This window comes from Leucopleurus acutus, assembly GCF_964270905.1.
Source record: "Leucopleurus acutus genome assembly, chromosome: 16".
Taxonomy (NCBI): Eukaryota; Metazoa; Chordata; class Mammalia; order Artiodactyla; family Delphinidae; genus Leucopleurus; species Leucopleurus acutus.
Window position 1 is genome coordinate 52,818,422 of NC_139158.1, and position 23,685 is coordinate 52,842,106.

At 40.8% G+C, this 23,685-nt stretch overlaps 1 protein-coding gene across 3 annotated transcripts in view; it reads right to left on the reverse strand.

The window, feature by feature from the left end:
• Positions 1-23,457, reverse strand: part of PLCB1 (phospholipase C beta 1) — a 690,893-nt gene extending 667,436 nt beyond the window's left edge. For 2 of the 3 annotated variants that reach the window (XM_082857476.1, XM_082857478.1), the window contains exons 1-2: positions 23,059-23,457; positions 5,243-5,320 (exon numbers count right to left, since the gene is read on the reverse strand). In XM_082857476.1, the coding sequence (XP_082713602.1) occupies positions 5,243-5,320; positions 23,059-23,157 (177 nt within the window). In that variant the 5' untranslated portion in view covers positions 23,158-23,457. Of the gene's footprint in view, positions 1-926; positions 1,398-5,242; positions 5,321-23,058 lie in introns of those variants that run through there. The other variant, XM_082857477.1, reaches the window with a different exon arrangement.
• Positions 23,458-23,685: the final 228 nt, after the last annotated feature.

Sequence of the window (23,685 nt, forward strand, 5' to 3'; positions counted from 1 at the left end):
AATGGAATAAAAAGGAAGTAGGAAATGACATCCCAGAAACCCACAGACATTAAAACATAGGAGTAGATCTGGGCCACCCAAACAGGCAGTGAAGGTATTAGCACTAGGAATGAAATGGGAGCATCAACTCAGGTCAACCCACCATCACAGCTCCCACCTCCCACACCCTCCACTCTCAGCCAGAAGAAAGCTACAGAAGAGATGGTGCTATCAGAGCTGGCTCCAACAAGAAAGAATGAGGAGCCACCCACAGAGAAGACTAATCATTTGAAGAAATTAAATTTAGAACCAAACTTCACATCAATGTTCAAAATACATTATATGATTGCTATGGCCTGAATGTTTGTGTCCCTACCCGCCAGGCCAAATTCATATGTTGAACACCTAATGCCCAAGGATGGTATTAGAAGATGGGGCCTTTGGGAGGTGATTAGGTCCTGAGGGCAGAGTCCTCCTGAATGGGATTAGCACCCTTATAAAAGAGGCTCCAGAGAGATCCTTAGCCCCTTCCACCACATGAGGACACCAGAAGTCTGCAACCCAGAAGAAGGTTCTCACTGGACCATGCTGATACCCTGGTCTTGGACTTCCAGCCTCCTGAACTGTGAGAAATAAATATCTGTCATTTATAAACTACCCATTCTATGGTATTTTGTTAGAGCAGCCCAAATGGACTAAGACAACTATACATGAATTAAAAATCTAAACTAATAATAATGATGGCTATGAGGATGATGAATAAGAAAGGCTTTAAATAAAGCAAAAAAAAGAAAAAAGGTTGAAATGTGAATACATCAAATTTGAGAATGTCGAGTCATCTTTTGTCATGCATAAGTTAGAAGTTAAGAAATTCAAAAGACAAGCCACAGACAGGAAGGAAATATTTGCAACATCCCTAACAGCTAAAGGATTAACATCCAGAATACCTGGACAACTCTCAACACAAGGCAAGGAAATTCAGCAGGTAACTCCTGTAAGAGAAAACAGAAATTGTCCACAAATGTAAGAAAATGTACACAGCTCAGCAGCAAATCAGGCAATAGCAAATTAGAGCAGAGATACAATGCTTGCATCAGATTGACAAAAATTAAAATGTTTCTTAATAGTGTTGGTGGGGATGGAGGAAACAGTTCCTCTCACACAAGACTGGCAAAGTTATAAAATGACACAACTATTAACTAAAATTTAGGATATATATAGCCTTCAATCAGCAATTGTACTTCTCAAAATTTACCTCAGGGACGCCTGACCCATATACTCAGAGAGGGATACACAAGGCTGACTATTACTCTATAGTTCAGGATTGTTTTCTGTGGACTAGAAACAGACAACTACCAAGAGTCCATCAATGAGAATTTTTTATTGTTAAATGAAATTTGTTCATCCATTCTATGGGATACGTAGAGCAATTTAAAAGAATAAAGTGCATTCACATGCACTTACACATAAAGTTCTGTAAGACATATTGTAAAGTGAAAAGCCAGTTTGTGGAACAGTAAAAATAATATGATGTTATTTAGGGTACAAATGGATATAAATGAAACAAAATGAAATATTTCCATAGTTAATGTATGCACAAATTCATTAAAAGGAGACCTGGAAAGATACCATGAAGCTGTTACGAGCAATTGACTTTGGAAGAGACTAGGATTGGGTCAATGGTGGGATGGAATCAAAGGCATCAATACTGCTTTACTCTCTTACAAAAAGAACCTATTAGTGGATTATTCACAAAATAAAAAATAAATAATATCTGTAACAAAAAAGATAAAGTAGTAGGAATCCTTCCTTTAAAATGTGTTTTTCCTCCTCTTCCTTGTTAATTTAATTATATGTTCCTCTTTCCCCTCCTCCAAGCTCCTGTTTTAGGGAAACAAGGAAGAGCTTACTGAACTATATTGAATTTCTTGGATCTAATAGTGAGTAGTTTTATTTTTACACCAACCTTGGCACAGAAGCAGGGCATCAGCTTACTATGTTTCATGTTCTAGCAGGATAGGTTTCTGTTATTAGCCTTTTACACTGACCCTTTTTTCTTCTTTAGCTCCCATACAGATTCTTCTTGCAGTTAGCATGGTTTTCACGGCTAACACTTCCTGTGTTGGTTTCTGGTCCTGATATGGCAGAGCTCCAAAGTGAAGTCATAGCGTAATGCAGGCAACCTCTTCCATACTCAGGCTGTACAGGAGCCCCTTCTCACTCATGATTACAAATAAACTGATCTTTACATAACACACACTGACATAAGAAAAACAACCATGCTTAAAATAGTCATATTCAGAAACTCATTCTTGCTAATTACAGTCAATAAGATTTACAGAGCCAACAATAAAAGGGAAAGAATGATTAAAATAAGCCCAGAGCTGGTACAAAGTATGAACATTTATCCCTTAAGATGATGTTCATATTTATCTGCTCCTAACCAACCCCAAACATTCTTTCAATGTTTCATCAGAGCACATTTCTGCTACATAAAAATTACCTGCCTGCTCTGGTTTTTAAGTTCTTAAATCATCTGGGCTGTCTGTCTTCTTTGCCACCTATCATTTCTATGGTGACACATCAAAGGAGGGGTTACAGAAGGAAGCATGTCAATGTTCACAGAGAGGGAAATCAGTGGTGCATGGTACAATGTGGCCATGACGGGAGAGAAGACATGGATGAGAAACTGTCAAATGTGAGGATTCTCCTCCAGGGCTATAAAGAGAAAGATCTTGTAACAATATTCTTTACCAAGAGCTTCTTAAGCCACTCAGCTCGCCTCTGAGCAGAGTAGGCTTCAAGGGATCGCTAATCAAAGGGCTTCAGCACAGGCTTCATGGACCAAGGAGAAACATGGACAAAGACAAAGGAAGAAGCTCCAGGGAGAAGAGAGGCACATCACCCAGATACCAACGCAAGCTTCCAAACAGGGGTGGGGAGGGAATCAGGGGATAAACTTAAAAGTATCACATTTTTTTCTTTGAGACGTAACCCCTGTAGTACATGTGATAGATTCATATCAACAAGACTGATCATCAGAAAAAATATCTTAAAGAAACTGGGCCTCTAAGCATCATCTGACTGCAACATTAGGCCCATCCCTTCAAATGATTTTATGCAAAAACATGGACTTAAAGCTTGTGTGCCCTCCCCACTCACTTGTGGGTACCATCTCTGCTTGCGTACATTTATGCTCCTAATATATCACTTACAGGAGTCTACCTCTTAGAAGTGGATTCATCACTCGTTCTGACTCCAGGACTAGGTTTAAAGCCAGAAGAAAATGACAAACTTAGAATCATGGAAAGTTTAATTTTTTTCTTAAATCGTCTCATCTTTTAGATACTGATATATGATCATTAATTAAAAAAATAAACCTCAAAATTCTGATACATGACTGACCGTTGACTTAAAAAGTGAAAAATGAAATTCCCATCTCTTGGCTAGAACTGGAAGATTAATATCCATGAAAAGAAAAGTAATAAAGAGACAGAAGTATTGCTACCACAGTATTTGTTTAAGTTGGTCATAAACAGCATTACAACCAAGAGAAAGTGGTTAGTATTAAAAAACTGAGAATTTTCTACATTTGAAAATAAGCATGAGTTAAAATACTGGGTTCACAGGACAACAGAGGTACATCAAAGAGCCTCTGGTCCTAAATACTTTCTCTTTCTTAAGCAATGAAATATTTATCATTGGTCTTAAAGGGGAGCTTAACTGAGTTGCTATGAATTATTTAAAAACCCCAAAATACCTTCTGTTGCTTTTATAGAAGCTTGATTTACAGGTTGAAAAATCAAACTGACAGTCTAGTCTCTTGTACTAATACCCAACATTTAAAAATGCTCTAGGCATTATAAATATATCTTTCATGAATATAGCTTCAACAGTTCTAAAAATAGCCTTTAGGAGGAAAAAAAATAAAAAACCTCTTTCAAGCCATTGTTTTATACATAACAGCAGGAAACCAAACAGAATGTCAAAGCCAAAGTGATTAACACACCCAGTAATAAACATGAACAGTCAGTATGAAATCTTACTCAAATACGGTTTTTGACGTTAGCTCGGGGTCCATGATTTAGCCCCATGTCTGTGGCCAGAGATGATTACAGGGCACCCATATTCAGAAAGTAACTCCAGGACCACAAAGCTAAAATCTGCCTTTTGGATGACGTGTTAACAGACCCATTCAGGACTGGCCCTGGGGGCCAGATATTACTGTCTAGCACCCTAAGAGTTTCCCCAGGCTCTACTCTGACCCCAAATATGCCACTGCACAGAGCAGTTTCCATACCACTACTCACTGGTGAAGTCCAGGTTGCCCCCAATGGCCGAAAGCTAAGCTGACAAACACCAGTAACCCTGGATATAGAGAACTAACACCAGAACATGAAAAGGCACCTCACAGTTTGATGCCAGGTATTTTATTGGTTTCAGTATGGATTTAGCACTCTCAATAAAGCCTGTCCCATCTTTCCAAATATCAGAACTTATAGGACCAAAATATTCTGTGGTCTGTGGCCTTGTATGTTCAAGTGCAACATCAAGTGTATGGTCAAGTGTATGTTCCATCGTCTATGGAAATAATAACCTACTTTTTATGTATTCTGACCTAACTACCCGTTAAACTCCAAATAAATCTTATGATCTGCAGACAGTCTAGTTTTTAATAATTCAATATGGAATCATTTCAATTGGTTTCATAATAAATGAGATTCTAAATTCATGGTATGGTGGACAGAAAGCTAAAATGGGAAGAAATTCCTGAAAAAGTGAAGGTATAGTCTAAAGGGATCTTATTCCTGATTTTCTAACAAAAAACAAATTATCAAGGCCAAATTCCTGCTGAGGCTGGGAGAACCCTTAATAAGCAGCAAAGGGGAGAAGGAAGAGAAAGGGAAAGCCACAGTTACAGTCATCAGGGTCAAAAATGACTTTCTCATCATGTTTCTTCATTTTTTATGGGTAGAGTTGGTGGGAGACTTAACAGCAGTAATACTGGCTAACTTCCCTCTACAACAAATGTAATTCACAATTCCATGTTCTTACCCTGAAAAATGCCAATTGTTCTAGGATTTAGCACATCTAATATTTCAGACCTTGGAAAATCCCAAGACATTTCTATCTAAGATATTATTTTTAAGTAGAATCTTTAAAAAAATTACAAAGAGTCATCCATGAAATGGATAGAAAGCTAAATACTTCGCAAATCAGCAACTAACTGGAAAATGTAAGAAAGACATATCTCACTTCTTACCTTGCTTTGATCTGTCCAGTAAAAGAAAAATCCCTGAGGGTCGGTCCTCAAAATAATTGGAGTGACAATAGTGGAGTCCTAGAAATGTAAGAAAATACACGTATATCAACATATGCCACTGTAGAAAGCCTTACCTGTGAATTACTTAACAAGTTATAATTGTTAAGTTTCTCCAAGATCATCAATTATTAATAAAACTAATAAAAAATTAAACATGATATCTTTAACATCATAGGATTGCTAATTACATAACTGAGGTACTTTACTAATAATTAGAATATTGGGACATTACTTATAAAGGAAAAGGCCAGTGATGCATGTATTTATTGATTAAGGCAAGTTTTTAAAGGCACTGGCATGTTTTCTAACAAAAAGCTATATTTGGTTTTCCAAATAATTTTAACACTAAACATCATTACATATTTTATATGATTAAAGTTAATTGAAATCCATGCTTCAGGATATTATTTTAAATTACATTTGCTCTATAAAATGATTTCTAATTGTACTGAAGAGAGTAAACACAGCATTTAGGTATTGCTGTTTCCAAGGTAACAGTAAATAAGGTCATCTTCTATATGTTCGGAAGGCTATACACAAAACTGTTATAAATTTAAATTTCACACAATAAAATAAAACATCATAGACAGTCTTCTTAGTTTAAAGCATGCATATTATAAAGCAAAAACTGCCTGTATTGTAATTAAAATATTAAACATTTCTAAAATATGTGTTCTTTTCTTTTGGCAATTTTCAGAAAGGCATACCATCTGCACAAAGAAACACATGTCACTGGATATGGATTTTTATACTGAAATACTGGGATCTTTGCAGGAATTGCATTTTTTAAAGAGACATAAATAAAACCAGTTTATTTCAACTTTTTCATACACATTGTAACTCTGGTGTGTCATATCCTCTATCTGATTAAAAAGATTTGTAATAAATTTAGAACTTGCAGAGATAATTTTGGAATTTGGGATTGTCTTCCTGATGGGTAGAGCAAATCTAAGGCTTTTGTACACATGGTAAGTTTTATTATAAGAGCCAGGTTCTGGAGGCCAACCCCTCGGGCTCAAATCTCTGCCTGTCCCCTCCCGTGCCTCATTCTGCACAACCACAACTGGAAAAAAAAGAGATAATAATCATACCTCCGTCAGAGTTTTTTGTGAGAATTAAACAGGATAATTTGGGTAAAGCACTTGGATCAATTCTTGGCACATAAAAATGTTCATTATTATTATAGTGGATTATGTTTGAAACCTGATTTATTAAAATATTAAATGAAAGTTTATCATGGCATTCTTTTTTTATTGTGTTAAGTATATATAACATAAAACTTACCATTTTTAAGTGTAAAGTTCAGGGGCATTAAGTACTTTCACATTGCTGTGCAACCATGACCACCATCCATCCTCATCTTCCCAAACTGAAACTTCACACTCATTAAACACTAACTCACCATTCCCTCCTCCCCCTAGGCCTTGACAATCACCATTCTATTTTCTGTATCTATGAATTTGACTACTTTTTGGTACCTTATATAAATAGAATCATACAGTATTTTTCCTTTTGTATCTGGTTGATTTCACTCAGCATAATCTGTTCAAGGTTCATCCATGTTATAGTAGGTATCAAAATTTCCTTCCTTTTTAAGACTGAATAATACTCAATTATATGTCTGTATCATTTAGTTTATCCATTCATTCACTGATGGACATTTGGGTTGTTTCTTTCCACCTTCTGGCTGTTGCAAACAACGCTGCTATGAACATAGGCCTACAGATATCTGTTTGCATCCCTGCTTTCAACTCTTTTCCATATATACCCAGAAGTGAAATAACTGGATCATATGATAGTTCTATATTTAATTTTTTGAGGAACTGCCTTGCTGTTTTATCCTGATAGTCTTAAGATTCATTCTTAACATGCAGTCTGAAAATATCTTTTACAAGGCTTGTGCTGTTACATAGAGCTTCAGCTGGAATTTTTAAATTCCAAAATTACTTTTAAATGTTAAAAAAAAAGACACTTGGAAACAAATTTGATATTATAATGGAAGAATAATTTTTAAAATATCTGAAGCTTCTCCTATGAGATTACATGCATAGAAGTTCAGAGTAATATTTCCAGTAAATCATAGCAATATTTTCAGTTCTGTTTCATCACCTACTCTTCCAGAATTGGGTGAAATAGAAGTTTCCAATAGGCTTCACAGAACACACATCCCAATTTCCAGGTAAATTTGGAATTAACCTGTAGGTGTAACTTATCATTTTCACATCAGTTCCTTTTCTAATCAGAGTGTCTGACAAGAGTATCTGATAAGATTCTAATCAAAATCTTAGTGACAATTCACTGCAAGGATCCCAGACAATAAAATATTTAAAGTTAGCAGAGCAAAACAGCTCAAATTTATATGTTGGAACATTGTGTTAGGCTGCCTCGTTGTTTCGGATACTGCTTTTTCTAGCTTATTCCTTTTCCTCCTTCAAAATTAAAGCTCCTTTGTTCAGTATTTTCTTGACCCACTCTTCCGGCCACAGTTCCTCTACTAAATGATCATTTATCGCGGCTCCCTGCCTGCTTCCTCCATAATCACCTTTGACATTCCAAGATCAGCTGGAACTTGGCATTCTTGCCATGCAAGGCAGGGTTTGACCCAGAAATACATGAATATCCATTTTCAACTCCACCTCCTTTTTTCACACCTCTCACATAGCTGCAAGTGCCTATATTCTCCCCCTGCTCAAACCAGATCTCAAGTATTCTTTATTGTCAGAATATATGCTGTAGTTTGAAGTTTGAAATATACAGCCATCCTTCATTTCCAAGGCAACTGCAGCATTTTACTGCAGAATAATGGAGGTAACTCTTAGATGGTCTATGTTTTATTCTTTCTCCCTCCATCAATATCCGTAAGATGTGTATTCCATAAGAAGGTGGTTTTCAAACTTTTGGGTGCATCAGATTTACAAGGAGTACTGCTTAAAATGCAGACTACTGAGCCCTTTCTCTGGAGCTTCTCACTTAGGAGATCTGGAATAGAGTCTGAGAATCTGCATTTCTACTTAATTTTCAGTGATGCTGCTGCTACTGGTCCAGGAACCAGACTCAGATCCACTGACACAGGCCTACAATGGGTGAGGCTTTGAATCAGGAATACAATGATGTAAATGCCCAGGAGCACCAGTGAGCTTGAAATGTAGACATCCCTGTGTCTTCTAAGTACATGGCTTCTAACTAGGAATTCAACTTTAATTTGCTTATTTAAAGTTATAAGGTATTTTTTCCAATAAACATCTACCTTGAAAAGAAGAACACTAATAAACATACCTGTCTTAAGTTAGTAATTGTGGATAATGTACAGTAAATCTCTATTTACCCCTCTTTCATTGACAGAAACCATTTTACTCTCATCCCATCTTATCAAAAATGAAGACTAGTATAATGATATAAGAAGCTGCTGTTCTACAATTTACATGAATCTCCAAAAAGATTTTAGGTTAAATAAAGGACAGTCAAGGAACAAAGTAAAGGGACTTCTTAAAACCTCAACATCCAAAAGAATGAGAGATATTTCAGTAAGAAAGAGTCACTGCAATCAATATTAAAATTACAAAGTCCTATAACTTCTTTATTATGATTTGTGCATCAATGTGCTGATATAAATCAATAACATATACTAATGCAATGTTATATGATAATTACATCTCAAAAAAAAGACGAATTGTGAAAATAAATGAATCACTATAAAACAAATTATATACCCTGGAGTATAACCTATAAAAATATTGAATCAATATGCTGTACACCCAAAACTAATAATAATAAGGCAACTATACTTTAATAATAAATAAATAAACAAAATGTCCTAAAGAAACTGGGAGGAAATGACAAAACAGTCCAAACTCCCTCCCAATACCAGAATATTCTTTACAAAACTCCCTGACCAAATAATAATAGACACATCCTAAATGTTTGGTCTGAGCCAATCACTGCAATATGAACTCGAAATGGAATTTCTCCTTTGATATTTATAATATTTTAAGAGGTAGACACTTATCCCGATTTTACATATAAATAGACTAAGGCTTAGCTTAAATAACTAGGTCCAAGGAAACCTAGCTAAGCTAGTAAGGGAAGCATTGGAATTAAGCCTCTAGGACAGACTCTACACCAAGGTCACTCAGCAGTTTCATTACTGATCTGCTAAATTAGGGTTTTTTTCGACATTTGTTTTCCTAATCATCTTCCATGAAATGTTAATATCACAGATATTCTGTATATCTATTTATATGCTGTATGTATTCTGTGCTTTATATAAAATAAAAAGTAAAGAATAAGAAGACTTTTTGTCCCTCAAGAACCATTTTTCATTTGTTTGGAGATGATCTGGCCCCAACTGAGATGGCAACGCTGTCCACCTGCACTGTTGAATATGGGCTCACCCGAGACCACGGAGCGCTTGAAATGCGGCGAGTTGGCTAAGATGTGCTATAAGATTTGAAAGACTGACAATGAAAACAAGAATGTAAAGTAGTTCATGAATAATTGTTTATATTAATTATATATGTAAATAAATATATCGGGTTAAACAAACTATATTGTTAAAATTAATTCCAGGGGCTTCCCTGGTGGTGCAGTGGTTGAGAGTCCGCCTGTCGATGCAGGGAACACGGGTTCGTGCCCTGGTCCGGGAAGATCTCACGTGCCGCGGAGCGGCTGGGCCCGTGAGCCATGGCCGCTGAGCCTGCGCGTCCGGAGCCTGTGCTCCGCAACGGGAGAGGCCACAACAGTGAGAGGCCCGCGTATCACAAAAAAAAAAAAATTAATTCCACCTGTGTTTTTTTTTTTTTTTACTTTATTAATGTGGCTACTAAAAAATTTAAAATTTCCAGTGTGGCTCATTTTATATTTCTACTGGGCAATGGAGCTCTAAATCTTCATGAGAAAATAAGTTTTCTCCTTAACAGGGAAATCTTTTTCACAAAGCAAACTTGGTCAGATAATGCCAGCTAGAAAGTCTGGGGATTTTTTTCCATATATGCAGCTACCATTTATTTTTAACACCTAATTATTGGGTTGGCCAAAATGTTCATTTGGGTTTTTCCAAATGAACATTTTAGCCAACCCAATTATACAAAATAAATCTAGTTGCTTCTCTAAGTGTCAATTCTTCAAGTATCTGAACAGAGCCAATACGTTGCTGCCCTCTGAGTTCTACTTTACCGGGTTCAGGTTAGTAATGAGCTAAATTGTGCCCCACCCCAAAATCCGTATGTTCAAGTCCCACCCAGTGCTTCAAAGTGCAACCCTATATGGTTAACAATCTTTACATAGGCGATTAAATTAAAAGGAGGTCATTAAGGGTGGGCCCTAATTCAATAGGATTGGTGTCCTTATAAAAAGAAGAAATCTGGACACAGACACATACAGAAGGAAGATGATGTGACAACACAGGGAGGCAAGCCACCTACAAGCTCTGGAGAGAGGCCTGGAACAGATCAGGGTCTTCAGAAGGAACCAACTCCACTAACACCTTGATCTCAGACCTGCGGCCTCCAAAACTGTGAGAAAACACATTTTTGTTGTTTAAGACTCTCAGTCTGTGCTACTTTGTTATGGACACCCTATAAAACTGATACAAGCTATAACCCATTAAGGCTAATGTCGAGGACCGGCTCACAGACCCACAGACCCACAGCCCACACGTTGGTGCCACTGTCAGAAAGTCTACTGGCCTAGATTGACCACAATCCTGACTCCACAGTGATTTCGTGTCCTCATGTTGTTAAACAGAAAACACACATGGCTAGAGATGTGCACTTCTCAACTAATCAATGTTACAGAGTCAACAAGGGAAAAAAAACAGCCATGCTCCACAGGGATTGCCCAAGACTTGCCTCAGAAAGCAGCAGAGCCAAAGACGGCAAACACATACACAAACAGCTATGTAAGGAAAAAAATTCCAAGTGTCACAGAAAATCAGATGTGATGCCCAACAAACGTCAGCGATGCAGCCCTGACTATGAACACACACACACACACACACACACACACACACACACACACACACACACTAAAGGCAGTCTTGGATGATGGATTGTGAGATTAAGATCAGTGAAGTAAATGTTCTATGTGCATCAGCATGGAAGAGGATTTTCTTCCCGGGGCCTGTCCAGTCTGAAATTTCCCCGAGGAAAGGAAAGTAGAGGAGGGAAGAAGGTCCAGGGTGGAGGATGCAAAACAGTGGAGAGAAGTACCATTAAAAAGTTGCCTTTTACTGACAGGTATACAAATCTCTTTTAACAAAATACAGCAAAAAGTTGGAAGCATGCTCCTTCAAATACCATGCAAGATACTGCAGGCCTATACTAGGGATTCAAATGAAAGTCCAGATCCCCCATCATACAAGGTGCTCAATGTCTAGTGGGGGCATCAGATGAGTAAACCAATCATTTCAGGAAGCTATAGGTCTGGTGGGCTGTGGTTTTAATATACATTTCCCTGATGACTAATGACTAATGTTGTTGAACATCTTTTCATGTCCCTACTGGCCGTGTGTGTGCGCGCACACGTGCGCACACAGGGGCCCAGTACTTTCTAAAATCAGTTAAGATTTAAATCAGTGGTTTACATTTTAATCAGTGGTTCTGGACCAGGGTCAGTTTTTCACCCCAGGGAAATGTTGGCAATGTCCAGAAACAATTTTGGTTGTTACACTGGGGATTTTGTTACTGGAATCTAGTAGATAGTCAGGGATGCTGCTAAACATTCTGCAATGCACCGGCCAAACCCCATAACAAAGAATTGTCTGGCCCCAAATGTCCATAGTACGGAGGTTCAGAAACACAGCTTTAATGGCTTCCTACTGACTTCATGATAAAATTTTGCAGTGGCCTAAGTAGCATATATGTACCCCTTGCCATCCCGCCTCATTATCTGAGCCACCAAGTGCTCCATTTGCTTATTCTTCCCTGTCCTTCAAAGTCCCATATGCCTTCCCTCCTTGGGATGCCCACATGTCCTGTACATTTGACCTAATACACTCCCCATCCTCATGTTGGCTTAAGTTCTACTTATAACTCAGGTCTTTCCTTAAACAGAATTTCTCCATGAAAACCTTCCAAACTTCTTATACTCACTTGTACTTTTTTCCATAGTACTTAACACATTTATAGTAACATCATTTACCTCTCTTTGTTGAGTATCTATCTCCCCCAGCAGAGCACCAACTCCGTGAGGGCAGGAACCAAATCACTTACCATTGTAAATCCACAACACTAGCAAAATGTCCAGCTTATAAGAGGCATCAATACAAATTTAAAGTATGAACACTGAATGGGTAGATGGAAGGAAACTGCAGAAAAAGAATCAAGGTAGATTCTGAAAAATATCAATTGGGCTGGCACCCAACAGGTTGCCAGAAGCTGTGGCAAGAGAAATTTCAAAGCAATGGCAAAGGCAGAATAAGGCTTTGGAGGGCAGAGAAGGAGTGAGTGGGATGTTAGGAGAGGAGAAGGTGGGTAGAAGCTGCATGTTCCTTGTGGAGGGAAGGATGAGGAAAAGACGGCAGTAACTGTAGGAGGAAGGTGGGGTGGGCGACATTGTGCTGGATTCTATGTTGGCATTTGTATGACTAAAAAGCATATTTCTATGTTCTTAGAAGAGCCTCAACATAAGGGAATCTTTCACAGATACTGTCAAAGGGGAGGATAATTATGAATCCAGAATCCAAACAAACCAGGAGGCATGGGCTCCAGGACATAGAGCTTTCCCAGGGACAGGAGGGAAGGTGGGACCATAGAGGTGGCCCAAGTATATTGAAATAGGAGCGGGGAAGGGAGGATGTCAATAATATTGTCCCAGTAACTTCCATTCCCTCTATACAGAAGAAATAGTGTAGGCAGAATTTTTATTATAAATAATATTTTTTAAACTATATGTCTTTAATATTTTTCTCATTTTGGCAATAAAGCTCACGTATCCCTTTTTCTCCTTGTGAATCATTATCCAGATAGAGAGGATGTTTTCACACCCATCAGTCTTTTGCTCTGTCATTCCCAACACTTCTGAATTTCTTTAAGGGCAATTTTCCTTGCAAAATCTCGGTATATGTGTATCTTTTCCAGAAAACAGAAGTCACTTGTAACATTCAGAATAAGAGATGTAAATACATTAAGCATCACAATTTTCAACCAATATCGAATCACAATTGATTATACACTCAACCTTAAGCCATATTTAGCACTTACGGGAAATCCGTGCTAATGACAGCAATCAGCTCTGTATTGACAATAAATAGTTTGCTTCTTGAACTCACATGGAGAAACCAAAGTTAAGAAGGTCGCAGGGTCCCTCAGACTCTGGGAGATGTCAGATGGAATGGAAGGATGGAGGGCAGGGCTTTCTAACCAATGCCACACACAGTGTGTCATGCAGGTGTCTTGGGAGCATGACCACCCTCCCTCATGACTGCACACTCCCCCTTCCCATGAACACACTGTGACCCAGAAACACACCAGATCATTCCTTCATTCCACAAAGATTCCCTGAGCACCAACTCAGTGCCAGGCCTATGCTTTGCCCTAGGGAAGAAGATAAATAACACAAAGCTACCGTCTTTGAGGAGCCCTGGTCCAGTTGTTGTATAGACGAAGCATAACCACCTCCTTGCATGCACCCTCCTGCACTGGCAATCTACATCTGGGCTCTCAATTGACAGCACCTTGAATTCCAAGCCATTCTGCCTCACGTTTGGGTGCAAGTGGCATCCTCTACACTTCCTTCATGCCCACTTTATCTTTCATCTTCCAACATCAAAGATTTCCCATAGGAAGCCATGGGACCAGTCTTAATGGGCATCCAGCAAAAGACAACATTTGCAAGTATGTTTGGAAGAGAAAAAGATGGAAAAGCACATGTAATGAGTCTTGCCAGATACAAAAGTGCCACTTATTAGGTAATGAAAAAAATGACCTTTGTTTTAACACCATTCCTGAATATCTTTCCGTGAGCATGTTTTACACTGACTGACTGATGTAGAACATTGGTAGACTAGACTGTGCCCTGGTCTTTGTGCCTCAAAGCAGAAATTAAGTTTTCCTATGTTCCTACATCCTACATTGTGGAACAGAAATGGGCTTTGTATACACATCATAAAAATAGCTGTTTCTGAAGACACTAGCAAAGAGGAAGGCATCTGTAGGGTTCTAAGCCTCATTTGTACGAATCCTAAAATCAGGGGGATTCTTTGGAAAAGTCAATGAATCTCTTTCAACTGGTAATCATTTGGATTCGATTAAAAGCCTTTTGTTACCAAACCTTTTGTTTGTTTGGGGATATCATGGTAGACTGGAAAAGGTCCTGAATTTAACCAGAAGACCTAGCTTTAAACCTGACTTTGGCTCTAGTTGTGTGCCTTGGGCAACTCACCACACACAAGCCCCAGTGTGCTTCTATGTAAGATGGGAATAATAACATCTGGCCTTTTCCTACCACTCGAGGTGGTCTTGAAGACTGAAGGGGCATGACTGTAAATAAATAAGAGTGGTTTATAAATATCAGGGCCTGTTATTAGGACTCACTCTCAGTATTGAACTTGAGAGGCAGCATTATAGCAAAACTCCATTTTACTCAACTGTAATATTGAAGGAGAAAATTACATAGGCTGTGTGGGTGGTTATTGCACATTAAAACTGAAATTCATGGAATCCTAGAACCATAAAAGGCCGTATTGGGTAGGGGTTAATGAAGAAAACAAAAACCTCTCTGGAAACTTTGAACATAAAGGAGTTTAATTACAGGTACTTGACAGTATCACTAGAAGGACTGGAGACATAGGCTTCAGGTTGAGCCTCTGTGAATGACCGCAGAACATGATACACTGACCCTTGAGAACAGCTGTTGCCTCCACCACATTCAGAAAGGTGAGAGAGAAATCAACGAGGAACTGCTAGGGTCAAACACACGCCAGCTTGGCTAAAGACAAAGGAAGAGTAATCTGAGACAGGGAGCAGCCACTGTCGCCACTGCCTCTTTATAACCAAACACAGAAGAACGACTAAAGAAGATCATACTTCGTCCTTCAACATCCCACACATCTGTAGAGACAAACCAAAGAATGCAGAGAAGTGGCCTCCTTCTCATATCATATAAGTGCATCTCATACTGGTGGAATGAATTTACAGCCAGAATATTAGACGCTGAGGATGGAGACTAAGTGAGATTCAACCAAACAGCAAACCTGAGAAAGCATCCCTGTCAGTATCCTTCATTTTTTTTTAATCTACGGGACCACTTGCTGACTTGCTCTGGGGTCTTCCTTTTTCAGCTTATATGGCCTCTCCTATAAAATGAATCAAATTAACTTTCCCTTACCCACTACATAAACAAGTTCCAATGAAAGTTTGATTTTTTAACAGCAAAATAACTTCTTAATCTCCTATGTATCAATGTTATATATTAAGATCCACAATGACTAGTTCAGGTAAAAGTGCTTTGTTAACTAATTCATTTTCCTTAAACTTGTTCATAAAACTTCATTGTGATGAAAAGAAACAAAACAGTGAGCAAGTACTGTGAACTAAAAAAGTCCTTGAAATGAAAACCATATGTAGGATGCTTTTAATTCTCTTTTAACACTAAATATTTTTTCTTATTTTATAGAATAATGTTTCTCCACTGACAATAATTTAGTTTCTTGATAAATGTATACAGATTTCGTCAACATCAATTATATCTAAGCATATACCTAAGCATTTTTTAGAATAAAATTAAAATAAAAATTTCCCCAAATTGAAAATTAACATATGAAGAAAATAATAAAATCAGAGCACAAAGAGATCAAAGGGGAAGCCAAAGAACTCTTCAAGAATCTAGCCTTCTTTATACGCTATTTCATTTAGTTTTTAACAGAAATCGATAGCTTCTTTAAAATCTCAAGTAAATCTCAGAAATATGTCCTAGTTCCTTTCCTTACTGATATACAGGGGCACTGGCACTGACCGTGGGATGGGACATGGAATGGGACATGGAATAGATGGGGGAAGGGGAGCATTATGAAATCTTTCTGGGCAGATGGAATTTATGATACAGTCTGAAAAGGCTGCTTGAACCTCACATTAGCTCCAGTAACAGGAAAACTAAGGTCTTCAGTTACAAAATATTTGTCATTTAGGTGAAGACCCACAGCATTAGTCGGCAATTCACAATCAATCTCATTCCGTTTTCTGCCGGCACTCCTTGTTCATGATAATGTGAAACAATCCTGATAAAGAAACATTTAACTACAGTTTAACAAGTTCAATGTAAAAAAGCAAAATGTTCCTGTCCCTTTTAAATAGTCATTGCACGTAAATATCATTTGAAGCTATTTACTGATATGCTAAACTTTCCTGGGAAGGATTAGAGATATGCTAATAGCCAGAGTAAATTATCCTACTGCACCATAGGTGGGAATATCAAAGTCAGGCAAGATGTGAGAGAAAAACTACTACAGAAAATTATATTCCAGAAACAGCACTCTACTAGTCTGCTCTGCTATGCCAATAACAGCCTGTAGGCACTACATTTCCTTGCTCAATTATTACCGTTTTGTTCAACTGCTTTCTCGTTTGGGGCATTTACTACACCTGCTTCACTTCCCAGGCCTTACCTTAGGCTAGATAAGGACCTAATCAAGGTCCATCTAAACCCAGGATAAGTCATTTTTGTTACTGTTGAAGAGGGTCCTAAAGCAATAATAAAAATGCTTTAGGCTTTTGTTTTCGTTGAAAATAAGAAGAAAATAGCTTTCTTAGATCCAAGACAGGCAAAGCCAACCTACAGAGCTGCAAGTCAGGAGAGCGGGCGTTGGGGCCAGAAGGGAGCATTCAGGGGCTTGGTGGGCGGGCGATGCTGTTTCTCCATCTGGTGCTGATCACGTGAGTGTTCATTTTGTGAAAACTGACCCAGCTGGACCCGAGATTTGCGTGTTTTACTTCATGAACGTTACACTCTGATCAAAAGCTTAAAATAACTTTATTGACTTACTTTGGAAAAGTGATATTCTTACACTTAGATTACAGTAATCACTGTCAATAAGAAATTCACAAAAGCTCTTTGGACATGAAAAAGGGACACATCTGGACATATTTAAGTAGTATTTTAGAGGGCACCTGCCAGCCCTTCTGGGGGCTGCGTTTGGATCCACCACCTACCAACCAGGGCTGTTTCTTCCCTCTTTCCCCTATAACCTGTCCAAAGTGAACGCTGCTGACTGCCCACCTTGTAAACCCTTCTCCTCTGCTCCCTCATTAATCTTGTCAGTGTCACCTTGTCATCATTTTGGAAACCGCAACTACAGATTCTACATAATGCAAAAGTTCTAACTGAGCTTTTGTGTAGGATTCTGGGAAATGTGCAATATACTAACATGATTTTTTATTATTATTACCTGTTTTAGCTGTGGGTTTTTTGGTGGGGAGGGCAGAGTGGTGGAGAGGGGTGAGGGAGTTACTTGTTCAAATCCACAGGGCGCTCAGCACATCCAAACCTCCAAGCTTCCTCAGCCTTCTTCTCAAACAACTTAGCCAGTCTAGCAATTATGACCTTTGAATGTAAGATTATGCTTCTGAGACATGATGTATGATGTGAGACTTACATATATCTATCTATATATAATTTTTTCTTGCTAAATTACAAGAATTTTTTTTAACTGTTTCCTCTTCCTTCTGGGCATCATACCTGTGCACTTACTCTGTGTGTGTGTGTGTGTGTGTGTGTGTGTGTGTGTGTGTGTGTGCGTGTGTGTGTGTGTTGTGTGTACTCTAAGGTTTTTAAGTAGAAGTAAAACTTTTGGATGCTTTGGAAACTGACTTCCTTTAAAGAGAAAGAGTTCTCCATTTTTTACATAGATTCATTTTCTCTGAAATACCTATATTTTTTAAAAGGGTAAAAAAACTTTTTTTTCCCTTTCAAATCATAAAATATGAAAATCAAAACACACTTTAAAGGGAATGGAAGGAAGGTCCGGATCTTCCCACCTATAGAATAAAAGAGTCATCCAACACAAACTGACCACCTTGATAAAGTTCATGGCCCTCTAATTATTGGGGGACCATCACTTTTAACAACTTATTTTATTGAGTGTTGTATGCCAGGCGCCACACAGAGCAATGCATGTGCCTTCGCTCCTTTAATGGTAACAGTGGTTCTGTGCAGTAGGAGATACTACAATCCTTACATTACACATGAGGAAACAGGTTGAGATGCATTAAGCAATTCACCCACAGTGAGCTCTGAATTTGGAGGGTGAGAGTGGAGAAAAAGAAAACAATCAAATGAGAAGCCCTCCATGCCCCAGAGGTTGTAGAACAAAGACACAGATCTTTAAGAGGAAGGATGGGCAAACTCAGAAAACAGATTCTCAACAGCCCATTAGAAAGCATAATGGTACATTTGAAAATGAGGAGTTTGAGGCAAATCAGGGTTTGGGAAACCTTCGTCTTTCCCTCCACATCTTGTCCAACACAGAGAAACGAGAGAGGCCAGGCTCACAATCTCCCAAGCTCCCTAGCTGAGATGGAGAAAGTTAGCTCACTCTCAAACACCCCAGTTCTGTACACCCACCTCCTACTACCAGAGACTGATCGTATACAAATGCAAAATGAAAGCAAAGATACAAACGCACAATAAAAGCAAGATGCATCCTTTCATATCACTGGTGAAACACATAGCCACCATAGGTCAGTCCTTTATCTGTTGGCCAAGTTCTGGAGGACAAGGGTTGGCCTTGATGTTCAGACTGTGTATACCTATACACCATTACTAGTTGTTCAAAAATGGAAATATTTCCACATGCTCCCACAGACACTGGGGACCCGCAGACCTTCCCAGGATCAGGCAAAAGCATGGTTCATGCCTGGCCCTGGTGGAACAGGGTGTCTCCAGGACTCCACTCCAGCTCCACTGCCCGCCTGCTGTCTGTTGTGATTGGTTAACGCCAATGTCCAAGCTTTTGGCTACCACCCTTAGAGCATCCACAGCCTCACCATGACATTGGTAGGTAGCCAACAGACTATGCAGGGCACTGCGCCCTCTGGGTGACATCCCCCATTCTACATGATGGTCAGGACAACAGGACTGGTGATTATGGTGCTTTAGCCACTCAAAGAACAAGACAGAATCTCTACACAATTCTAAATAGCCCCAAACTCATCATTTTCAAATGTACCATTATGCTTTCTAATGGGCTATTGAAAATCTGTTTTGAGTTTGCCCATCCTTCGGCTTAAAGATCAGAGAAGAGGGTTTACAATTTTTAAGTGAGATCAGATATTTTAGATATTTTAAATTATTTCCAGCATTTACTTTTCCTCACTAGCAGATGGGGCACACCCTTGGGGCGGGGGTGTGGGCAGCAGGTATTTCCCAAAGTCAGAGCGAAAAGGAAAAACACAGCAGCCTCCCCTGCTCAGAGGCAGGAAGTCAGACTAGACAGCCTCTCAAGAAGCTTCTCTCCTTCCTTTCCTTGTCTAACACTCCCACTAGAAGCAGATGAAAATGCTGAAAATGTTTCATTGCTTCTAAGAAATTCAAAAGAAATGCATGAATGTGAGTTAAGTCAGCCTGGGCATCAGAGACACTTCCTAAATATCCCAGAAGACCTAAAAAGATTGTCCACGATTATGTCACTGAGTTTTTTCTACCTCCTAGGTAGGTAGAAAGGTAATAATTGGAAGAATTTCTCAAAATACAAACACAGAGATAAAATTAAACTTACAAACCAGTGAAAATGTACACAGGCCAGCAAGATTGTGCTCTCTACCATACTTTCCAAGTTTTTTTCACAAACCTTATCTCAGTGGTTTCAAAGTGTGGTTCCCCAACCGGCAGCATCAGTGCTACCCGAGACCCTATGAGAAAGGCAAATTCCCAGGCTCCATCTCAGACCTTCTGAATCAGAAACTGAGGGTGGGCCCCAGCAGTCTGAACCTTACCAATCCCCCCAGATGTTTCTGATGCACGCTCAAGTGTGAGAAGGGCTGCTTTACCTATCAGCTACTGCCAACTTTTAGATGAAATAGGTAGGAAATGCAGCATTCTCACAGTCTGAGCAAGAGGCAGCAAAGATTCACAGAGGTTAAGTGATTAAGCTAAAGTCACACAGCTCACTGGTAAAAGAATCAGCAGGTACACCCACGCCTTTGGACTCAAGATCTAGCTCTCTGTGTCTTCAACACACAGTCTCACTAATATGCAATATAATTAGCCAGATAACCTAAACTGGCTTGACACTAGAAGGACAAATATGAACGGGGAAGAGTAGAAGGGTGACACCTGGGGAGGAAAAAACCATCCAAAGAAGGTCTGGGTCCCTCTTACTCCACAGATCACCATGGAGACCAAGAAGGCCAACCAAGGAACTTACAGGATAGTCCATTGTATTCCACATAACCTGACTCCTAGGTGCAGTCTGGTTTCTCCCCTATGAAAGATCTGAGATTCCCCTGGCCCTCTCCTTAGTGCCCATATCCTTCCTACCGGACTGCCCCAGAAACTCACTGTTCAATGCTCAGAGGGAGCCCTTCTCACCTTCTGCAGGTGGCGTTTGACTAGCAGCCTCTCCATCACTCTCCCTGCAGCCCTCATAATCTCTATATCATTGGTGTTCTTGATAATTTTCTGGCTCCTCCACCTAGTATGTAAGGTCGGTAACAGCAGGGGGTTTGCTGATTTCTTCATCACGTCAGGCTCTAATCCAGGGCCTGGCATTAGTAGGTGAGGAAGAAATATATGTGACATAAATGCACATAATAAAAGTCATCTACCTGGATGTATCAAAAAGTGTTTCCACAGAAGAACTTCATTTTCAAAGTGACACTCATATTTTCTTCCAAACAAGACATTCTAGAGAATTATTTTTTCTTCACTTTTTAAATTTTATTTTATTCATTATTATTTATATTAGTTATCTATTTTATACATATTAGTGTATATATGTCAATCCCAATCTCCCAATTCATCCCACCACCACCACCCCCCGCCACTTTCCCCCCTTGGTGTCCATACGTTTGCTCTCTACATCTGTGTCTCTGTTTCTGCCTTGCAAACCGGTTCATCTGGAGAATTATTTAAAATGCAGTTTCAAATCATCTCTGTGAATAAATCCAGAGCTTATCCTGGAATACCCTTCTTATTCTGCATAGTCTCCTTCTCTCTCGCTCGCTCGCTCGCTCTCTCTTCCTTCTGCTCTTCATTCTCTTTCTCAGTAAACCCATCATCATATTAGCTTTCTATCTGAGGATCTCAAGATGGGCAAGACTGCTTTACTTGTTGTTGAACTGCATTTTCTTTGTTTTTCCTTGAGACAGACAAAGCATTTCATCTGTGTCTGAACTTATTGTTTAGATTCTGGAATAATCCATTTACAAAGCATCCAGTCATTAGACTAGGTCAGAAGGAGAAAAGTGTAAAGTCCATAGTAAAAGAATGCCTACAGCATTTAATAAGTGGTATGAGCTTTCAAGGAAGCTGTGGGATCAGCCTCCAAGTCCTGTTTGCACTTCCAAATGGACAAAATATAGACACAGACCTGCTCAGCTAAGTAACTGGATACTCTACCTGGAATATTTAAATTGTTTTCAGACACTGGAAAATGGCTTAAGAAGATTAAAGAAAAATACCCTGGAGAATAACAGGCTATAATTTACTAGGTGGAAAATCTTTTCAGCAAGAAGAATGCCTCATTCTCCTATAATTCCTCCTGTTTAAGAGATGTCTTAGTCATTTGGACCCAAATTTCCTTAGATCCAGCAGCTCAGGTTTATTCCCATGGGTTGTTCTTGTCAAACCTGTTGAATGATATCTAGGCCATAAAATTGATAAACTAATATCCGAAGATCCCCATGTATTCAGCAAGATTATTAAAGTGTCTGAAGGCAATGCGCAAGGAGGGGTGGGGGTGGCGAGGGGGGGTGGGGGTGGTGGGGGGATTCACTTGAAGTCCTAGGGTCCAGGGTTCCTGTGAAGTACTGGACTTAGCCCAGCCCCTCCTGGCATAAGATGAAGGTAAATTGAGGTAATGTCTTGTATTCTATTCTGTAGTCTATTTCGAACTGAAGACTCCAGCCAGCTCAGTTCTCAGAAACTTGCCCTCCTGCTTGGCCTGCAGGCCCACCGAGCCCTCATCGACCCCTCAGTTACCCTCTTCTGCTCTTCAGCCCTCCCCTGGTGTGTCCTCCCCAGCCTTTCTCAGGGCCCTTCTCTGCGGAGCCGGGCGCTAAAGTTTGGCATCACCGACCACCTGTCGGCTGGACCGCTGTGTCCTCTGCCTCTGCCGCGTGGGCGCCCAGAAAAGCGCTAAGACGCTGAGCAACCATTCAACAGTTTCGGACTCCCGGGCAGTTCCTTCTCGAAAGGGACCAAAGGAGGTAACAGGGGGTGCGTCGGCGCGCGGAGAGGGGCGCGACTTGTTCACACCGCAGCGCTTTCCTGCGGGTCCCAACTTCACCCTCCCCACTTTCCAAACTCTCAGGACCCGTCACCGGCAACGCCGGCCCCTTCGGCTCCACTGGCCCAAAAGATTTCAGACCTCAGGGGGCGCTGACCAGACCCAGCCAGGACGTCAACTACTGAACCCAAGGACCCAAGAGCGGGAGCCCAGCCGCCGCTGTCGGCCACCCGCCCGGGCGGCGGCGACCTGAGCGCTCCGAAGCCCCCGCGCCCGCCCGGGTGCGCCCATTGCATAACGCACCCCTCGCCCCACCCCCACGAGAGGCCCGCGCCTGCCCCGCGCCCCGCCGGCACCCCCGCCAACCGCCCCGACTTACATCATCCCACTTGACGAATTTGGTGCCCTTCTTGAGGCTGTCGGACACGCACACGGGCTTGAGTTGCAGAGCGTGTACTCCGGGCTGAGCCCCGGCCATCAGGGCTCATCGGGGATCCGGGCAGCCCGGGCGAGCGCGGCAGGGACGGGGCGCAGGGCGCGGGCTCCTTTCCCGGCTCCAGAGGCTCTCGCCTCTGCTCCCGCGCCGGCCTCCGCACCTCCTCCGGCGCGGCTCAGCAGGCGGGGTGCGCGGGGGCGAGGCGCCCGGCCATGATCGGGCGGCACGCGGGGTCGGGCGCCCGCGGTGGATGCGGAGCCTCGGAGGGCAAAGAGCCGCCAAGCAGGGCTGCCAGCCGCCGCCGGATACTGCTCCTCGGCCGCCGTCGCCTCCTGGCGTACCATTCAGCACATCCTCTAGACATGGAGGGAGAGCGCGAATGACACACGCTCGGCGCCCCCCCGCCCTGCTCCTTCCCCTTCTCCCTCCTCCTCCCGCCCCCCTTCCCCGCCACCAGCGCTCGCTCAGTCCCTCCTTCCCTCGGCGGCTTCCAGCCCAACTTTGCGCACTGGGTCAGGCGCCGGGAAGCGGGGACGCAGCGGCACCTTCCGGCTCCCGGGCTCCACTGCA